This window comes from Nannobrachium achirus, assembly GCF_963921795.1.
Source record: "Nannobrachium achirus genome assembly, chromosome: 8".
Classification (NCBI taxonomy): domain Eukaryota; kingdom Metazoa; phylum Chordata; class Actinopteri; order Myctophiformes; family Myctophidae; genus Nannobrachium; species Nannobrachium achirus.
The window spans coordinates 11,143,851-11,165,534 of NC_137817.1; the positions used below are offsets into that span (position 1 = coordinate 11,143,851).

At 44.4% G+C, this 21,684-nt stretch overlaps 1 protein-coding gene across 1 annotated transcript; it reads left to right on the forward strand.

The window, feature by feature from the left end:
- Positions 1-15,096: 15,096 nt before the first annotated feature.
- Positions 15,097-16,899, forward strand: LOC308289495 (osteocalcin-like; the record flags this gene model as incomplete). Its single annotated transcript, XM_080731183.1, has 3 exons — positions 15,097-15,157; positions 16,472-16,565; positions 16,797-16,899. 3 exons carry the CDS (start codon positions 15,097-15,099, stop codon positions 16,897-16,899), a joined length of 258 nt encoding a protein of 85 aa, XP_080587309.1.
- Between the last annotated feature and the right edge of the window lie 4,785 nt (positions 16,900-21,684).

Consider the following 21,684-nt stretch of genomic DNA (forward strand, 5'->3'; position numbering starts at 1 on the left):
TTTAAACGTGCATGTGTTCTCTTACATAATGCAGTAGACTAGTGGATATTATTTCCACAATCTTAAATACACGTTCTGCAACATGTACGAGCATCAAGTAACAACATGTAATGGAAAAGTCGCAGGTAGAAATTCCCATAGCAGTAGCTATGACTTATCTGTGACTTATGTACTGTACAAACATACATGTAGATCTCAAGAAAAGCATCCCCCAAATGCCCACCAAACACAACCGACGCTAGAAGAGCATCACTGTTCATGCCAGACCGATATATCGGCCATTATTCAATTTTTGAGCGGTGCAAACCGCTCCTATAAGTGGCTGTGCGTGTGTCCGTAGCCTTTTTCCTCAGCGTTTTGCCATAGTAAAATGTGTGTGCGTAGCATCATGTTTGTCTAGTGATGTCATATGTCGTATGTCTGTAGCCTTTTTCCTCAGCGTTTTGCCATAGCAAAATGTGTGTGTGTCCGTAGCTGTGCGTGTGTCCGTAGCCTTTTTCCTCAGCAATTTGCCATAATAAAATGTGTGTGCGTAGCATCATGTTTGTCTAGTGATGTCGTATGTCTGTAGCCTTTTTCCTCAGCGTTTTGCCATAGCAAAGTGTGTGTGTGTGTGTGTGTGTGTGTGTGTGTGTGTGTGTGTGTGTGTGTGTGTGTGTGTGTGTGTGTGTGTGTGTGTGTGTGTGTGTGTGTGTGTGTGTGTGTGTGTGTGTGTGTGTGTGTGTGTGTGTAGCATAGCCTGTACATCCTAGACTTAAATCCTGGTCTGAAGATGTTATGCAAGCACGACCACCGCTCACTTCACATTGGGTGTGATTTTTATTTTTATTTTCACATTCAACATGACCTCCCTGTTTTGGGCATGTCATTACATTTCTCAAAACGTTTTCTAATGCCTTGAGAAAAGCTTAAGTGGTTAAAACATTTTGTGTTTATTTTGTAGGCCTTCAGGAAGAGAGAAGAGGAGCACTCGTCAAAAAAAGTGGTTCACATAAACATTTGTCTAGGGTGCACGGCTCAGGTGAACAATGAACTTAGAGCAAGGACGCCAGCACTCACTTTAGATAGACTCCTTCTTGTTTATTCCATTGTTTTCCCCCGGCAAACACACATGTACTGGCTGCTGGGGAAAACAATGTAATAAACAAGAAGGAGTCTATCTAAAGTGACTGCTGGCGTCCTTGCTCTAAGTATTTTGTAGGCCTATCTACAGTATCAAAAAGTTATTTATGTATTATTTATTTTTGTCTGTTTGTACTGTACGTACGTACGGTATGTCCCGCCCTTTGTCTGACTCTGCTTTTATGTATGTCCTGCCCCATCACACATTGGCCAAGCTTCGAGGGGTGCTTAATGAAATTAACTCATAAATAGCACTGCTCACTTCACAGTGGGTGTGATTTGTTTTGCCTGTAAGTGAAATGCTCTCAAATACAAACTTTAGTCAAATCTAAGCGTTTGAAATCGTTCACAAAATTCTGCATTTGTTTGACAAAAATCAATCAAAACATCGGTAACCTAGTGGTCTATACTAGGACTCGCTCCCGAAATCGTGGATCAGACCCAAAGAACCTGGCGTCGGTCGAGGGCTCTGTGTAATCGCTGTTTCCACTCAACTAAGATTTAGGAGGAGACAAAAGATAATGAAACGCTGCACATCATTAGTGGTGCCGTGCAGCAGTGTTGTTGTTTCCCAGGCAGCCGCTCTGCTGGATGTGTGGCCGCTGCATGTCGCGCTGAGCGCCGCTGAGCGCTACAAGGCCTGCGACTGGCCCATAAACTCCTCTCTTACTAGAGGCAGCCTCAGACTGACGAGAAGGCTCTAATTAGTAAGGACTTAGTTAGCATTCTGCTCTCTTTTTTCCCCCTTTTCTGTTCGGGGGGGTTTTGAAGGAGGACTATATTTAGAAGAACTGCCTGGAAGACAGACAGATGTAATAAAAGTCCAATATAAAACAACATGGTTTCTGAGGGCAGGGTTGCATTTGGTGGGAGCTGCAGTTCAAAGATGTGTCAGGGAGAAACCTTGAAGGGCTTGTAAACGCTGCACAATCTTACTGTTTACTCTCAAACCTGTGCCTGCCTTTGGGCCTGCTGCTTGACTAATCATGTATGGTGGCCTCTCTCTCTCTCTCTCTCTCTCTCTCTCTCTCTCTCTCTCTCTCTCTCTCTCTCTCTCTCTCTCTCTCTCTCTCTCTCTCTCTCTCTCTCTCTCTCTCTCTCTGTCTCTCCTTCTGTTATAACACAAAAGCTAGAGATTATACATAATAGATTGCAAAATTGTGAAAGTCTTGTTCAACACTGAAACTAGTGCATGCAAGCTAACCACACCAGGGACGTGCTGGGCCCCTGATTCAGCCCGGGAAAAAGAGTTGGAGAGGCCCTCATTGCGCGCTATAGATAGAGATCTCTCACTATAGCGCTGCTGCTACTCAAAGATTTGCCATTTCAGATCATGACAAGTGACAAGCCAGTGGGCCAATTACTGTACATGAGTTATATGTCCAAAACCGTTTGTTTTGTATAATCATTTTAAAAATGATTTAAACCACTGAAAACAGCCGATCTACAAGCACACAACGCCTCGCACCGCGAGGCGTTGTGTGCTTGTAGATCAGCTGTTTTCACTACTTTTGTGCAACGGCCTTGTATGGTGAAGCAGGGCTGTGCTTTGCGAAAGAGATACGAGGTTTCTGCCCGACAGTGACGATTTACTTTGTTGGACGCCCAGCCCCCAAAATGGAACGAAGGCCGACATTTTATTTAGATTTTTTTCCTAATGGCCGGCCTGGACCGGCCGGGAATGAACCGGCCGTTCAGGAGTTTTCCCGCTTTTCTCAATGGCCAGCACGTCCCTGTCTGTTATAACACAAAAGCTAGAGATTATACATAATAGATTGCAAAATTGTGAAAGTCTTGTTCAACACTGAAACTAGTGCATGCAAGCTGACCACACCACAAAACCTCCAACATGCGTTGGATTCCAGCTGGACAGCAGTGTTGCGTCAAAGTCTTTACTGCCCACAGCTTCCCGTGTCTCCACACTGTCCCGGCTAAATAAAGCAAAGAGCTACAATACATATATTATTAGATTTAAAAGAGGACAAACGTAATTATTTAGCCGTTTCATCCCCTACCGACAAAAGAGCAGCAGTTATAAGTGTAGCTGCTGTTTGTGAAGTACAGTAGTATGCCACTGTACTGTAGGAGTGAAGGACAAGTCACAGCCTGTGTTACTGTAGCATCATGAAAGGGACATCAAAACGTGTGATTGGTAATTAATGGGATCAGTGTGTGTCTGTTTGGGACGGTTGACCACATTCCTTACTGGTGATGCACGTCTCTTTTTAGAGATGGTTGTCCAGGATGGAATCCTGGACACGAGGATCGGCCACATCTGTCGCCTGCCTGCCTGCCTGTCTGTCTGGTTTTTCTGCCTGCCTGCCTGTCTGCCTGTCCATCTGTCTGTTTGTCTGTCTGCTCAGCCTGGTTGTCTGCAACTAATCGGGCAGGGGGGAGGGGAGGGGTGGGGGGGGAACAACTGGAAAATGTGAGTGGTTGAAAAACGAAATGTTTTGGATGGGGTTGGAGGAGGAGGAGGAGGAGGAGGAGGAGGAGGAGGAGAGTAGCGTGCATGGTTGGAGCGAGGGAAAGGTTGAGGGGGGCGGAGGTGCAATGGAAAGGTTGCATCTTATCTGGACCCTCTTATAGTTCCTCTAAAAGCTTACAGGTGTTGCCGCTGAGCAGATCCGGCCCGGCCCGGGCCGGGCCCATCAGTCTGAACAATGTTCCCGTTTTCTTGGCAGCAGATGAGAGGGGCAGAATCAGACCCAGATAGCTCAGAATAGAGCTGTGCGTGGATCTGGGGAACACATTATTACTGCCTCTGTCTGGGCCGGGCCGGGGCGGGGCGGGCCACCCCGACATGTGCCACCCTCCCAGGCTGCGGTACGGTGGTGTGTGTGTGTGTGTGTGTGTGTGTGTGTGTGTGTGTGTGTGTGTGCGAATGCTTGGCAACGGCGAGGCCTTTCTTGTACGAGTGGAAAGCATTACAAACCAGGTGGGTTCTTTGCGTGTGCCCTGTGATTAGATCAGTCATTACTATTGGCATTGTTCGGAGCAGAGGTAAGTGCTCATTTCGGCAGACCACCTGTACTGGATGGAACTTGTTACTGACGCTCAACAGCAGATGATTCAATCTCTATGCGGGGAAAAAACAACAACAACAAGAAGAAAAAAAACAAAGCAATGTGTGGTTCCGTTTACCCTCTTAATGACATTCTCTGATTTTCTTCTAATTTGGGTTGTGGACAGACTTTTGTCCTGCCTGGGATTAAATTGCTAGAACTGTTCAGTGTTCGGCAACGATGACGTTGGTTTCACACCGGTGCACCCGCCATCGTGCATCATCATACGGGGTGCAGCTGTGAGCCCCCGCTTCAGCCCCCAAACCAAACCTCTTTCGTCAACCGATGGTTGTGTCATCGTGGACCACACAGAGAGACGCGGCGGTGCAGTGGCTGTGCTGTGTGGAGCTACTCTGGTAGACAGAATGATGGATATTAGGCAACGCTCCATATATTTTGTGTCGTGTCGTCACTTGTCTACCGCATCGTATTTCAAACGTTTCGACCGTGATGCGATGACACAAGTCAGTTGTCACTAGACTGCTGCCACCCTAGAAAGGACAGGCTCACCGGGGCAACATACTGTATATGCTAAGTAACCTTACCCATATCAAAACCATGCTTAAATACTGTATAAAGGACCCATTCACCCATTTTCAACATATCTTCAGAAGAAATTGTGAAAATAGCCGATCTACATGTAGATCGGCTATTTTCACAATCGTGTTATGGCCTACAAAATGCCTCAACTCTTAATGCTCGTCAGGGTGGGGGGGTCCCCAGTTAAAATATGATTATTTTGGAGGTCGCGGCCTGAAAAGGTTGAGAACCACTGACATAGGGTAGGATAGAGGCGTAGCAGTTCCTATCCCCTTCTCCACTCCGTAGCTCTCATCCAAATATGGTCACTTCTGGCTGCAAAGGTCAATGATGGCGACAGACGGTCACTTTGCTGAACTCAAGGCTTCAAAATGGGACTCCACAAACTAATGGTGGACACCACGGTCCATTATTTGTTACTATCTGTGTGGTATACATTTTATTTGCATAATCTTTAAAATTACTATACTTAATCACACTTAAGCGGTGTAATCATGCTGCAGTGTAATGTGTTTGTGCAAGTACTTTTCTCCTGATCACATACAGTAACTGGATGTCCAGCACACAGTTTGTAACACATCTGTTCCTGTTAGATGTTTGCCCGATATATCAGTAATTATTTGACCTTCTTGATGACAAGTGGTATTGCTTATGCAGCTGACGTGTTGCGATCTTTAACCACTAGCTCACAACACGTCGCAATGCCACACATTGTGAGCTTGTAGATGTAGAGATGCTATAGCCTAAGTTTAATCTTCTCAGATAGAAGTATTTTTTTTTTTTTTTTTTTCCAATTTGATTTCAAGACTTTACACTTTAAAAACAACGTGGCCTAGGACTCTCCAGCTTCGGGAATGGAACTGGACTCCAAAACGCGGCATTGGACGGGGTGGCATAGCTGAATGGTTAGGGAGCCTGCCTGGGGAACCAGAGCCCCTGGTTGTCCCAGGTTCCATTCCAGGCCAGGGTAGCAATGTAGATGTGTGTCCCTGAGCAAGACTCTTAACCACTATTTGCTCACGTGCTCCTTGTGGGCAGCGAATCAGCTGTGTTGGGCTGAAAATACTGAATTTCCCCCTCGGGAGAAAGTAGGTAGCTTTTATTACTGTATTTCCTGTAGGCTGATCCCGACCCGTCTTGCCTATGTCTGCATCAGTCATGATATCTCCAAATTCAAAATGTTTGTGTTTTATTGTAATTTAACACCCTACGTGATCATAACTACAACGTCACACAAAAGCATCAAAATAGCAGATCTACAAGCTCAAAACCTTCGAGCGTCTAGATCAATTTGAATCCTGAACCCACCCGACAGGGACGACAATACTCTGTGTATGTGCTTAATAAACTTCAGAACACGCCTTGTGATGCTGCCTTGGTGTCATCTTGTTCTCCCAGCTCGCGTTTTTTTGCCCTCATTGCGCGCCATAGAGAGAGATCTCTCTATAGCGCTGCTGCTACTCAAAGATTTGCCGTTTCAGATCATGACAAGTGACAAGCCAGTGGGCCAATTACTGTACATGAGTTATATTTCATCGTTGTCGGGTGGAAAGCTTGTATGTCCAAAACCGTTTGTTTTGTATTTATCGTTTTAAAAATGATTTAAACTAGTGAAAACAGCTGACCTACAAGCACACAACGCCTCGCACCGCGAGGCGTTGTGTGCTTGTAGGTCTGCTGTTTTCACTACTTTTGTGCAACAGCCTTGTATGGTGAAGCAGGGCTTTGCTTTGCGAAAGAGATACAAGGTTTCTGCCCGACAGTGACGATTTACTTTGTTGGCCGCCCAGCCCCCAAAATGGAACGAAGGCAGACATTTTATTTTGATTTTTTTCCTAATGGCTGGTCTGGACCGGCCGGGAATGAACCGGCCGCTCGGGAGTTGTCCCGCTTTTCCCAATGGCCAGCACGTCCCTGGGAAGTACTGTACTTAAGTATAATTCTTTCTTAGTTACTTTTACTGGAGTAGGCTGCAACCAGATCACAGTACCTATGAGAGTGGATTCCCAATTCCGCCAATGCGTTTCAATGAGAATGGAGCATTTGTTTTCTCTCATTGAAATGCATTGGCGGAATGGGGATTCCACTCTCATAGGTACTTTGGTGTGGGTGCAGCCGTAGGATTTACAATTTTCCGTATTTTTACTTTACTCCACTACAATTATTTGAAAACGTTAGCTACTTGTAGATTTGATTATTATTACAAAACATACATTAGCCACTACAGCCATTTAGGCCATTTGAAAATAGACGATCTACAAGCTCACAATGTGTCGAGATGCGGCACATTGTGAGCTTGTAGATCTGCTATTAGATCTGCTATAAAGACTTTTAGACATCATTTTTATAGGTTTGAAAAGTTGTGAAACGGCACATTCTGCAAATTTGTACGTTTCTACTTTTGGTACTTTTAAGTACATTTTGACACCAATACTTTTGTACTTTTCCTCAAGTACATACTTTTACTTGTTGTAACAGAGTGTTCTTTTGTTTTTGTTTGTTTTTTAAGGCGCTATTGCTACTTTTACTGAAAGTAATGAAATGGGGAGTACCAGAGGCGTCAATTGGGTATGGCAAGGTATGGCAGCTGCCATACCTTTGGCTGCAGGGGGGGGGGGGGGGGGGGGGGTGTACTTCTTAAAATAAATTCATCTTGCCAGGGTTGTTAAGTAACAGATTACATGTAACGGGATTATGTAATCAGATTACAACAACAAAAACAGGTAACTTGTAAAGTCTCAGGTTACATTTTAAAATGTGTAATCTGGATTACAGTAACGGATCTGAATGACAGGGGTCACATGCTGGATTACATTCTCCCCTTGCCCTCATCAATTTTACAAATAAGTTATAACGCCAAACAATAAAATAATCAAGTCGAATCAGCGTAAAGTACTGTCGTCTTTTTCCTAATTTCATAGGCTCAATGATCTTGTCTAGTTATCAATGGTAAAACTTGTTTCATTTAATTAAACAGAGTTTTGCTAAAAAGTAATCCAAAAGTAACTGAAAGTTACTTTTTAAAGGTGACTGCTCTCCATTCCGACATGTCTCCATTCCGACATTGACTTGTTATTGTCGGAGTGGCAACACTTCCATAGAGGTTAGGGTAAGAGATAGGGTTACTGTCGGAATGGAGACATGTCGGAAAGGAGACATGTATCAGATTACGTTACTGACTACATATACTTTGCAAGTAACTTGTAACTGTAGGGGATTCCTTTTTAAAAGTAACCCTTACAACCCTGCCTGTTGCTAAGGTAAGGCAACATGACTGGTGTCTTAAGAGTAAGACACCAGTCATGTTTCCATACCTTTGCTTTTGCTGAACTGACGCCACTGTGGGTATAGGGAGGCCCACTGGCCTGGGCCTCCCTCCCTGTATACCTGAATAACATCACAGATCCATGCAGCCACAGCTGACTGGCCTTGGGCCGGGGGCAGCAGGAAGGGGCCTCTCTCCTGAGCCCGGCCCCATGGGCGCACCGGCAGGAATTATTGCTTTGCAGTGAATCTACGCCTAATCCGCTGTTATAAATTACCCCATCCCCAGTGCAGCAGTTAGACTCAATTTGTGTACCTCCTGATATAACACCAGCCAAGTTGAAATGTATTATCTTTATGGCAGACAGAGTAGACAGACAGACAGACAGACAGACAGACAGACAGACAGACAGCACAGCGGTAGACAAAGTACTCAACCCCTGCAGTACTTCAGTCAAAGTAATAGTACTGTAGATATTTTGTCAAATCGTTGCTGTCGGGCAGAAAACTCTTATCTCCATATTCTAACTTTTTGTGTTATTTTGTAAATTAACGCCCGGGCCTACTTGATCACACTGAGTCACACTAAAGCGTCAAAAGTAGCAGATCCTTAAAGGTGATACACCATGACATTTCACAGATCAGGCCAAAGGTGGTACTGCAGCTGAAATGCTCTGAGAGCCATTCAAAAATGAGAGAGGCTCTCTATTCAGGAGTGGTAATTTAGCCTCAAACCTTTTGAAAAACGTTTTTGGGACATAAACAATATGACATAAATACTTTTTAAATGCATGGTGTATCACCTTTAAGCTTGGAATGTTTTGAGCTTGTAGATCTGCTACTTTTGCTGTTTCTCAATTTGAATCCTGAAAATTAACAGTTTTGGACACCCGACAGAGACAAAATATTGAATCTACAAGTGAAAGTTTCTCTTTCAAACGTGTACTTGAAATGTATACCTTATAGTTTTCAAAACGGCATGTTTTCAGGTATTAAAAAGTACAAATTACAAACGTACATTTGTATTGAAATCTATTTAGCAAACGAATTCAAAGATTTACCATAATTGCTCAAGTAAAGTATGTATCTCTAAAGTAATGTCATCAACATGGATCTGTCCCATTTCCCATATTCCCTCCTGATTGGCTACCTTTGCCTTCTAAAGTTTGTGTATGAAACCTGCCGTACGCTTATCTCCCGATTAGGGAGCCGGACGGGTAACACCTGAAACTGTGGTTCCCCTGACACATCACTGTCTTGGCCATCTGGCCAGTGTGGCACAGAGTCACAGTGATGTCACAGTGATGTAGACATCAGGGATCTCCATATATGGGCATAAAAGGGATTTGTTCATATATGGGATCTCCATATATGGGCATAAAAGGGACAGTCTGTATGTCTCTCTGGGTAACGCTTGTCTTTTTTGTTGATTGACTCTCATGCTCTGACATCAATGAAATTGAATGCTGCCCTCAGGTCACATGCCAATCCTTATAAGTCACATCTGCGTGATGTCATGGGAACCAAATCCCTTTTATTGCCATATATGGAGATCCCTGTGATGCCAGAGGAACCAAATCCCTTTTATGCCCATATATGGAGATATGGAGATCCCTATGATGCCAGGGGAAACAAATCACTTTTATGCCCATATATGGAGATCCCCTGTGCCAAGGCTTTTTACTTGCACCCGTCAGAAAAGCGAGGCGCACGTATTGCGTTCAGTTAGATGTTTTTTTTGTCTGTGGCACACATTATAACACTAAAGTATAATACATATATATAATTTCTATAATATAACATACTGTAACACAACGCCTCGCAGCGCGAGGCGTTGTGAGCTTGTAGATCGGCTATTTTCGGCAAAGAGGTTTGGTGTAGAAGGGGAGACTAAGGGTGCGTTCGGAAATGCGCACTCAACGCACTGGTGTGCCATGTTGTCGTTCGTTTATTCGGTGCACTTGGTGCGTTGTCGTTCGGAAATCCAGTGCGCGGCGCACTGGTGTGTTGAGTGCACGCACTGACCGACCCTACTCAGAAGATGGGGTTTGACGGTGTGGTGCGTCAGTGCGGTGTTTTGATTGGTTGGTTTTCATGACCGTGTCTGGAGCGGCTCTCAGCTGTGAACAATGGAGGAAATGTCCGCAAAATGCAGCCTTCGCAGCTTAATTGGTCGTTTGGGCTTGATAGTTTCACACACATCAACGTGTAAACTAATAGCAGGTATGCCAATGAATTACATCTCCTTTCAATAGCAACGTTACGTTAGCATACTTAGAAACTGCTGCTTTTCAGAAAGTTTAGGCTACCTTCAGAGTTCAGAGTGAAAAAGCACATAGCTGGCCCTTAAAACTGGTCGTTCGTAAATAAGCCACACTGAACGCACTCTACAACGACACGCCCACTGCACTCACTACACTGAGCACACACCCGGTGCAGGTTTCCGAACGCACCCCAAATAGAGAGTGAAAAGTCAAGTTTATTAAGTATTGACGGTTCAAGTGGTTAAATATCTGAAAACACAAATTGACATGAATCCAAAATACACTGATGATTGTGCTGTCAAACAATGAAACTATATGGTATCTCTGAAAAGGTTGCGGGGGTCCCTGCTTCATCTCTCTCTCAACTAAGGGGTCCTTGGCCTGAAAACGTTGAAGACCCCTGATTTAAAATGTGTCTGGAGGGAAGCTTTAAACACTGCATTGCTTTGTGAGGACTGAGGAGTGTCCTCTGAGGTAGGCAGGTTCTGAGTGGATGAGCCTGGCCTTTAAAAAGGTCCGTGGCTGTACATACATTCAGTGTACATACATTCAGTGGTCGCTGCCAAGTCTTCGCTGCAGTCCAGTGGTTTTTATAGCAGCGCTGACCCGCCGTTATGACAGACGTGACGCCATGGCAGGTCGGTTATGTAAACCGCAAGACCCGCGGAGAGAGGCTCGGGCCCGACACGCTCCTTCTGCGGGGCGAAGAGGGCGGAAAGGAGGTTCATGTCGGGGGAAACGTTCGCAAAAGCGAACGTCCTGCTCGAGCATGACCTGCAAAAGAAGCCAGCTGGGGATCGAGGAGTTTAAGCACCACCGAGGCCTTCTGCAAACAACATGTGGAAAGGCTTTGGCGTCTAATGTAGCGTGGAGTATTTATGTGCCGCGCCGCGGCGCACGCTTTGACCAACGTCGGCCGCTCTGGATCCCAGCAGCAGATATACACTACGTACGGTCACTTGGGTCACTTCCACGGAGCGTCTCATTTGCGGCCTTCCTGCCCCCCCTACCCCCTCCATCTCCCACGAGGGAGCGCTCATCGTGCAGCTTCTGGTTCAGCTGTTTATAGTGTACAGTAGCTCCTACCCACAATCCTCTCTGAGCAGGTGGTCCATCACAGGCCTCTTTTGTTTTCAAAGAGTCTCCCCATAGCAGCTGGGGGGGGGGGGGGGGGGTACAGAGCGACATGCACTAATGTAACTCTATAGTGCGGCCCTCAGAGCATCATTCTGAACCTTGTAATAATAACACACTGAGATGGTGACGTCGTCCACCCAGCAGTGTTGTTTGGTCTGGTTTCCACTGGGGCCTGCCTACAGGGGGTATGTGCGTGACATCATCATTGCGACCGTCAGGGAGCAGTTTACTATGAAAACCTCCACCGGCCGTCCGTCCGTCGGTCGGTCGGTCGGTCGGTCGGTCGGTCGGTCGGTCACACGTCACACGTCACACCTTTGCCCTGCTCATATCTCTGCATCAGTATGACATCACTGCCCCTTTATGCTGTAGGGCTCGTTTGTGTATTGTATGACATCACACCACATCATCGGCTGAGGACTGTGTGATGTCATCATATCTCCATATATGGAGACATATGTTGCTCATGCCCAAATATGGGCTGGTGAGGTCAGACTTAGTGTGATGCGTAGGTTATCTCCATATATGGAGATTCAACTTCAATGAGTAACCATGGCAAATCACACCGTACACAAATGACCCTTATATAAGACCGGCATTATCTACCGACAGCTGCTATAAGCCAACCCTGGCGATAAGGTCTGAGTCGAAGAAATGCTTCTTTCCTGGTATAAGACCGGCATTGTCTGTCGTACATTTCGGTCAATTCCAGTGGGGATGCCATTGAAAAGTTTATCTAGTTGTACAAAGTAATCAAAGAATGGGTTGACTGGTAGGCTGGTTGACTGCTTTATCTGTGGAGAGTGTATGTCACTGAGAGTCCTTTTATAGCGATTGAAATCATGATGAGGTCACGATGAGTCATCTATGCCCAAATATAGATTTCTAGGTCAGATGGCCCATGGAGTTTGTGATGTCAAACCTAGCAACCCAATATAAACAAACCTGATGTCAGACCTGAAGTATCCCTTTATACCCATATATGGAGATACAGAGATCTCCATATATGGGCATATTAGAAAGCCCATATATGGGCATATACGGATGACATCAGGGATATCCATATATGGGCATAAAAGGGACAAGGGCTTACAGTTAAGAGATCTCCATATGGGCATATCAGAAAGCCCATATATGTTCATATACTGATGACATCAGGAATATCCATATATGGGCATAAAAGGGACAAGGACTTACAGTTAAGAGATCTCCGGGCATAAAGGGACAAGGACTGTTACAGTAGATATAGAGATGTCCATATATGGGCATAAATGAACAAGGACTGACAAACACTGAGATCTCCATATAACCTAGGGGAATATAAGGGACGAGGACAATGCGTAGCATTGTGAGCTTGTAGACCTATTTTCTAAATATTGTTGTACATTAAAAACTTGAAATGGGTCGTTCTGCATAGTACTTGGGATTTGTTGATGTAAATGTTCACATAGAGGTCGCTTATCTCCCGATTAGGGAGTCTTACTGGTCATCATACTCGGAAGTTATGCTGCAAAAAACTACTTTCTGGCCTTGACAGCCCAGACATCCAAACAGAAAAGTCTTATCTGATTGCATTAAACAATGTTAAACAACGTTAAACTCACTTTGACACTCACTTTGCCACTCCATTTGCCATTCACTTTATGCATGCGCATACCCACTATAGGTCCAAACCCCAATAGCCTGAAAGGTTTTACGTAAGTGTGGGTTAGTCCCCCATCTTTAGCCTCTTTAGAACCCCACTGTCCCGTTTCTGGGGCAAGCATTCTGCACAGGTAGTCAATCTACAACTCAATACAATGTGTCACAACACAGCATGTTGTGAACTTGTAGAACGGCTATTGGCGAAGATATTTATTGTATAGGAAAAAACCAGAGGGGGCCTATTACAGAGCCATGAGGGACTCTGGTCAAGTAGGCTATAGTTTAAGTGGTTATTAATATTTTGTTTTTGTTTTTCTTTACCAAGGCAGACTATTATGGACGCTAATTATGGAGAGCCAGACCGTGGTAGGATCCAGTGCAGGTCAGCGGGGGCACATGAAGGCTTCCAGAGACAACCTGGACAACAACATGGGCGCTGGTCACTGTTGCCGCAAGCGGCGCAGCTGCGGCCTGCGACGGGGGTCGTTAATGTTGACGCGTTCGTAAAACGCATCCGACGCGGTCAACTGTGCAACAGGAATAACCTCTCTGCATGCGAGGCGGCGAGCAAGGCTATTTGATCTTTAATGTCTGGTGGTCGGTTGGGCAGGATGAAAGGCACGATTCATCGTTGCGAGATCTTGAAGCTGCTCAGGCAGTGAACAGGCGGCGTGGTGTCTCTGGAATCAAACGCTTAACCATCGCTGTCATAATAGGTCACTGGTTCCCAAACCTTTTAGCTCGAGACCCAAACGGGGAATTCGATGTCTCCCTGGTGGGACCAAAGCTAGTGAAAATAGCCAATCTACAAGCTCTCAATATTCGATCTTCAAGCTCACAGCGTGTCGCGATGCAAGCTTGCAGATCTGCAATTTTCACTATGCTAAACATCACTAAATGCATGATACATGATGCTAAACTATAAACAAATAAAGAAGATAGATAAGGTGAAAGATTGAGGTACAGTATAGAGAGATAGAGAGAGAGAGAGAGACAGAGAGGGACAGAGAGAGAGGGGGGGGGGGGGGGGGGGGGGGGGGAGTGGACGCGGTCCAACAGGTAGAGAGGAAGAGAGGGAGGGGGTGAGATCCGGTAGGACAGCCCGACAGGGTACTATAGAGGTTAAAGGCTATCTATGTGTGACCTTCTCCTAAACCCACCAAACCAGACAGGCGGAGTGCTGCTAGGGTTATGTAGTCATTATTCTTTTGATGCCAGGACCATGAGGAGGTTTTATGGTGTTGTTTGCTCACTCAAGGTGTTGGTGTCATAATACGGCTGGCTGGCTTTGTGTTGTGGTCAAATCGGATTTAAAATGAAGCAAACACGGAACTGAGAGTTCCCATGATTGGCCGCTAGTTGCGCTGTTATGTACGTTAGTGCGGCCCCCGGCCCCTTGGGTTTCTGTCAATTTAGTTGAATACCCCTGGTCTAAGGGTCAAACAGAATCCAGTTGCCATCGCCTCAGGCTGAACAGTTCGATTGAGTGAGTGTGTGTGTCATCTGCTATGATCAGGCCCGTTACAAACAGGTCGGTGACACCTGCTCGTCCCGTAGCGTCCTGCAGCTGCAGGGCCATTACGATGTCTCTGTGTTGGACCAGACAGGCGTGTGAGAAACATGAAAAAAACCCACCCATAGAAAGCAACACTGGAAATGATTAAAGTTACTAAAATGATTGCCATATCAGAAGCCTCTGTAATGTCCATACATTTGTTGCGAGAGGCCTGCAGAATACAGGAATGCCCAAGTCAAGAGCTAAGCCATTAATTGGCTAAATTCTGTTCAGTGTGTGTGTGTGTGTGTGTGTGTGTGTGTGCGTGTGTGCGTGCGTGCGTGCGTGCGTGCGTGCGTGCGTGCGTGCACACACGTGCGCACGTGTGCATTGGATCCTCTGGCCAATCAGGGTCAGGGTTGGAGGGGGCAGACTGTAGTATATATTGACCCTGAATGGACAGAAGGAAGCACAAGGATCAATCCAAAGCAGAAGAGAAGGCAAAACAACTCGCAAGAAGAGCCCCGATCAGTTAACCAAGTGTGCAACAAGACTCTGAGGCATCATGAAGACTCTGACTCTCCTCGCTCTGTGCACTCTGCTGTCAGTGTGCTGGTCCATGGGAGGTAAGAACGACATCCTCATGACGCATGGGTTCATTCTAAATGTTGTTTAGAATTACATAAATCCTCAAAGTTTATCTCATAGGATTTAATTATTTGTCTTCTTCAGAGTCCAACTCTGCGTCTTCTTCCTCTTCATCAGAGTCAGCCAGTGCTGTAGAGGTCTTCGGACCTGCCCGAGATCCGAAATTACCCGCGATCCGAACCGCCCCGAGCCGGGTAACGGGGCCGTTTTCGAGCTTTTACCGCGGGGCGGGCCGGGGCCGGGGCCGTCTGCCCCGGTTCCCCGGGTATCTCCTGTTACCCGAGTGGAGCCGAGACAGGCCGAGATTGAAGTGAAAGCGAACGCAACAACTGCACCAAATAGATAACGCCACACGATGGCACTAAAGATGCAGCATGTAATCTGTTGCATTGGTTGTGAGAACTGAGAAGTATAACTCACTCAGTCACAAAAACACTGACTGTATCAGTTGGATTGTTATTATTATCAAAGATATTAACGTAACGTTTTGGTTAACGGTTTACAATGGAGTTGTCATTGCGTGTTGTCATGCTCTGCAGAGCAAAATGGACACTCAAAGCAGAAAGATATAATGAACAACACATGCGACAGAAAACGATAGCATTAGCATTGGCTAGCCAAAGAAGAAGGAATAAAAACATGGATTTATTTGTATTTACAAACTGTCCGCATTGACTTACTGGTCTGGGAAAAGATCATCTTTTGGCGAGAGGCACAGCGCCGCTGACAGCAACAGCAGCACCGTGGCGACGTTAGGTAAGAAATATGTCTGATACAACTCTTAATATAATAACGTTGGCATTCTTTCATTTCGGGGCGACAGGTTCGGGTCTCGGATCTCCCGTTCTGCTCGGGTTTCGGATCCAATTTTTTCTAATAACAGGCGGGGCCGTTCGGATCGGATCCATCACGTCTCGGGGCTGATCGGGTAACGGTTCTCAAATTCCAAATGATAGACGGGGCCATATGGGTCCGGGTCCATTTCCCCCGGGTCCTTTTGGGTTCGGGTAGTTCAAATTGGACCCGTGAAGACCTCTACAGTGCTGAAGGTAGGCTAGTGTTGTCTTGTCTTTGTTGGTGTCCTTTTATGTTTGGTCATGATCTTTATACAGCATTTTCTGCAGAGTTTGTTCAGGAGAGTGACACTCACTGAGTAACATTCAGTGAGCTCAGGTTATGTTGGGGATTAGCTTGTTGCCCGGAGAAGTCTTAATTGCAACTGAGTTGTTTTGGGAACATTCTAAAGAATGGGATTGTGAATTTAATGTTAACTGTTAAATGTGCTTCCCTAGCTGCCGGGGTGATTATGAAGAGAGATGTGGCTGCTGCTCTTCTGAGGAGGAGAAGGGCTAGGCCTCCACCACTCACTTCTCTCCAATTGGAAAGGTATTCTTTTATATAAATATTGTTCATATTTAATTTACATTGTCTATAAAAATGTTTGGAACTACCAAGTACCAAACATACATCAGTGATTCTCAAGCTAGTTAAGTTCACGGACCCACCTAATTATGTTATACACTCTCAGAGTTATAGACCTGTAAGGTCCATTTGGTTGTTAACTATCAATCATTTAGCTGGGGATCTCCTTCTGACATTTCGTTCTCTACCTTCCAGCCTGAGAGAGGTGTGTGAGACGAACATTCGCTGTGATGAGATGGCGGAGACAACGGGCATCGTGGCAGCGTACTTGGCATACTACGGGCCCGTCCCCTTCTAAGCTAAAAGACTGCTCTATATTATCCACACATATGAACTGCTAGAACTGAATGCCCTTCATCATACTGCCTTTGTGTAGCTACACAAAGGATGGCACAATCAAGTCCCTCTGGGTCCAGAAAAGGAGAAGAAAGCCAAAAGTGGGTTCAGCCCATGCACATTCTGATCCTATAGAAACAAATCTGAAATGTTGAGGGTTAAGTATAGGAGCTCTCTAAATGCTGATTGTAACTTGCTGTTACGGGTGTTTATCACAAGGCAATGCTTTTTTCCCCCTAAGCTTTTGTAATATTGAGGAGAAAGAGGCACATGCTGTTTTAAAGTTGTTTTTTTTTTTCATATGAAGTTCTTTTGAAAATAAAAATCTCTGAAAATATTACTCACGACCCACAATGGGTCCCGACCCATTGTTTGGGAAACACTGTTATAGGGAATAGGGATTGAATCCCATCATCAATGTCTGTCCTATGATTCCTTTTGTCTTCTTCTGTTTTTCTGCTCTGTCCGTCTCAATACCACGACAGGAATATGTTGAAAAGCTGAAGCCCGCCAACTGTTGTTGTCAATCTTTAATCATAATATAATTGTGGCTTTGTGAGGAGATCATTATAAATGTTATATTTAGAGCGTATAAGCTGCGCTGTGGGTGGGCGTAACAATGTAAAAGGGACTGTTGTGATTGGTGCAGCCTCGTGAATGTTATCTTTTATTTATTTTTGTCGTTATTGTATAAATGTAATTTTTTATAATAATACAAATAAAAGCTAAGAAAACACAATGTTCTCCCAGTACCCGGACATTTAGGATCTAATAAGCCCAGGGCTGTTGGGCCCACCCACAGTGTGGTCGTAGAGAGAGAGTGAGACGTGAAATGTGGGTTTAGGTTTAGGGTTAGGCCTTCTGGGAAGAACGACAGACGCCGATGTCTCGTTTATTTTCATACATTACAGACAATAGCTCCAATGAATCCTATTTGTTTTAACTTATAATAATAAACCTGATTTATATAACACAGTTTAGCAAAGTACACCCTTTTTTTTAAACTCTCGATATTACACAGTGTGCTGATAATTGATGTTATTAAATGAATAAATCTGTGTTTATTTTCCAAGATGTAGTGAAGTCTAATAATGTACCCCTCAGGCTCAATTTACTGCACTCTCCCTGCTGGAATATTTATTCTACCGCACAGGGAATACTACAAATCCCCTGGTTTGCCATCAGGTTACAGTTATGTTGAAGACTGAATCGCAGTAGCTATCGAATATTTGAATTCTTTAGAAACTGTGGAAGGGTGGGGGGGTGTTGCGGGTCGATGATTACTTAGAGTCAAGGTGTTGGCCTTGGATGCCCCCTGAAATCACACTGCCTGTGAGTCTGAGAAATGCTGAGGTCTGAGTTGAATTGTGGGTGAGGGATTTGACATTATATACAGTAGTTGGCAACATGACTGGTGTCTTGCACGTGCGCCTTCGCGCGCGTGCAAGACACCAGTCATGTTGCCATACCTTAGAAGCAGGCATGATATATTTATTTTAAGAAGTACATTCTATTTTCCCTCCCGTTTCTACGGTTTCTTGGGGTGGATATGGCAGCCTGGAACGGTTGTTCAAGTGCATCTAAACTTGGCATGTTAGTTAACGTGCCACAATTAACAATAATGAATTGCACCTGTGCACTTGTGCAGCTGACCTGCGGAACCTGGGAATATACCATTTTTTGTATACCATTATACCATAATAATAATAATAATATTAATAATAATAACAGCCTATAACAACATTCCACATGGCATTCCTATTCTAGGAAATAAGTCGCCATGTGAGATGTTTGATGTTTTAAGCTTGTACTGGTGGGCTATTTTAGCTATTTTTAAAATAGAAATTACTTTCTTTTCTTTGTGTGTGTGTGTGTGTGTGTGTGTGTGTGTGTGTGTGTGTGTGTGTGTGTGTGTGTGTGTGTGTGTGTGTGTGTGTGTGTGTGTGTGCAAAAAATGCTTTAGCCCTGCCTGGAGATCAACCTAATATCTCCCCTGTCTGTCGAAGGGAATACTCACTCTGGGGGGCGCTCTCCATTCTGACATGTCGCCACTCCGAAAGTGACTTCTTATTGTCGGAGTGGCAACACTTCCATAGAGGTTAAGGTTAGGGTTAGGGTAAGAGATAGGGTTAGTGTCGGAATGGAGACATGTCGGAAAGGAGACATGTCGGAATGGAGAGATGCACTCGTCTACCATGCTGGAGACCTGGATTCAAATCCAAGTGGTTACATACATATACTATATTTATATACCGGATATTGTGTGGCAAATGCTATTATTTTCAGGCATTCATTCAAACCAGAAAATTGCTGTGAGAAAAAAAAAAAGGTTTAAATTCACGCTGTGCGGTATGAGTCCGTTAAATGAACCAGACATCAGATTGAACACTGCAATATCACTGTCTAAAAAGGACCACATTGCGGTTAACATGAAGTATCAGTATGGCAAGAATAAATATTATCCCTGAAGGATGGTTGAGGACAGAGCATGTTGCTGGCAGACCTAAGTATTTCTAGACCTCAAACGTACAATAATTTGTGTATCCTATTATAAGCAGAATCACCTCATTCACAAAGTACAACAATGTAGTTGCAGTGGCAGTTTATTATAATCAAGTGCATTTCTTAATTTCACCCTAGACTTCTGAGAATTGTGTGTTAATTGTTGCTAATTTCCTATTGGGATGATGATGATGATGGATGATTTGCTAGATTTTGGTCATCATGGTCAGTATCATGTCAGTATCATGGTTAGTATCACATCACCTCAGTATCATGGTTAGTATCACATCGGTATCATGTCAATATCATGTCAGTATCATAGTCCAGAGGGAAGCATGCACATCCCTAAAGAATGCACAGCTGCCAAACTAAAATACTGTATGTACATTTAGGAGAGGAAGGGAAGTTTGCACACTGTATCCCAGAAAATGTGATAAAGTAGGTACAATGTTGAGAGACCTCATGGTCAGTATGGTCAGTATCATGTCAGCATCATGGTTAGTGTCATGGTCAGTGTCATGTCAGTATCATGTCAGTATCATGATCAGTATCATGTCAGTATCATGTCAGTATCATGTCGGTATCATGATCAGTATCTTGTCAGTATCATGATCAGTATCATGTCAGTATCATGGTCAGTATCATGTCAGTATCATGTCAGTATCATGGTCAGTATCATGGTCAGTATCATGTCAGTATCATGTCAGTATCACGGTCAGTGTCATGTCAGTATCATGTCAGTATCATGTCAGTATCATGGTCAGTATCATGTCAGTATCATGTCAGTATCACGGTCAGTGTCATGTCAGTATCATGTCAGTATCATGGTCACTGTCAGTATCATGTCAGTATCACGGTCAGTGTCATGTCAGTATCATATGTTTAATACATACAGCTATATATTGTTTAATAGAAGACTGATTGACATTACATCAGAGGTGTGGTCGTTGTCCAGCATATACGTTCTATATTGTTGTTGTAACTACCATGATGTGCTGTGAGACATTCAAACCAATGTCCAGTATTGTATAGGCCTACTGTAATATTTAGTATCCATTTCACATGGGACCTATACTCAGCTTGGTGAGCTTACAGACATCCTACAAATTCTCACAATCTTTTGGGATACTAAATAGCTGTTAGTATAGAATTTCCATTTTGGACCCAGTCTTAATAACCAAATCACAGCTACAGATGGCACAAGGAAGCCACACCGTTTTGTGTATATTCAAATCCAGTGGTTCTGGGGTCTGGGGACCCCCAGGGGTCCTTGCAGGGGGTCCCCAGCAAAAAATAGTTCACAATCATTTTACCCACCTTATCCATTTATACATTGGATATTACAAAATAATATCAAAAATGTTGAATGAATAATTGTATTTTTTTCTGGGGGTCCGTTGTGGCACAAAACGTTTCAGATGGGGGTTCAGCGCCCCCAAAAATATAATTATCAATCTGGGGTCGTCGGCATGAGAAGGTTTGAGAACCAACTGGTTTAGTGAAGATGACTGTGGCCTAACTTTTTTTTTCTTTCTTCTTCTTTTCTTTCTCTTTCTGTGGCCTAACCACTGCATCCCTTTGTACAGTCATGTACAAGTAAAGGTTTCAAGTGAATAAATAACTCAGCGGAATAAAGTCAAGCCAAGAAAACATGAGGTCATGCAGGGGAAAGCTATGCTGTTCCATGGAGTACACCTCGCCTGCACTGTGCTTCACATGCCGAGCTGGGATCATATTCCTCTCATAGTGTATCGTCACTGTCGGGCAGAAACCTCTTGTCTCTATATTATAACTTTTTGTGTTTTTTCGTAAGTCAACATCCAGGGGCGTCACAAGGGGGGTGGGACTGAGTTACTTGGGCCCAAGGTGGAGGGGCCTTAATTATTTTATACTTTAGCTATTGAAAAATAGCAGATATACTGGAACTAAATGTTTTGAGATGGGGGTCCGTGGCCAAATACATATCATTTTGGGGGTCCTTCACATGAAAAGGTTTGAGCACCACCGACATAGAAACTTACGTTTTTTCAAAAATCCTTGAAATATTCAAAGACTTGCACAAATTTTTACGATAAAAAAATAAATAGCAGATCTACAAGCTCGCAGCGCGGCACTCGGTGCCGCGATGTGAGCTTGTATATCTGCTGTTTTTCAATAGTTAAAGCACAAATCCTGTGACTGAATCTCACCCAGAATTTGGTACGACACCGCTGTCAACATCCTACCTAGTTAGTGTGGTACTAGT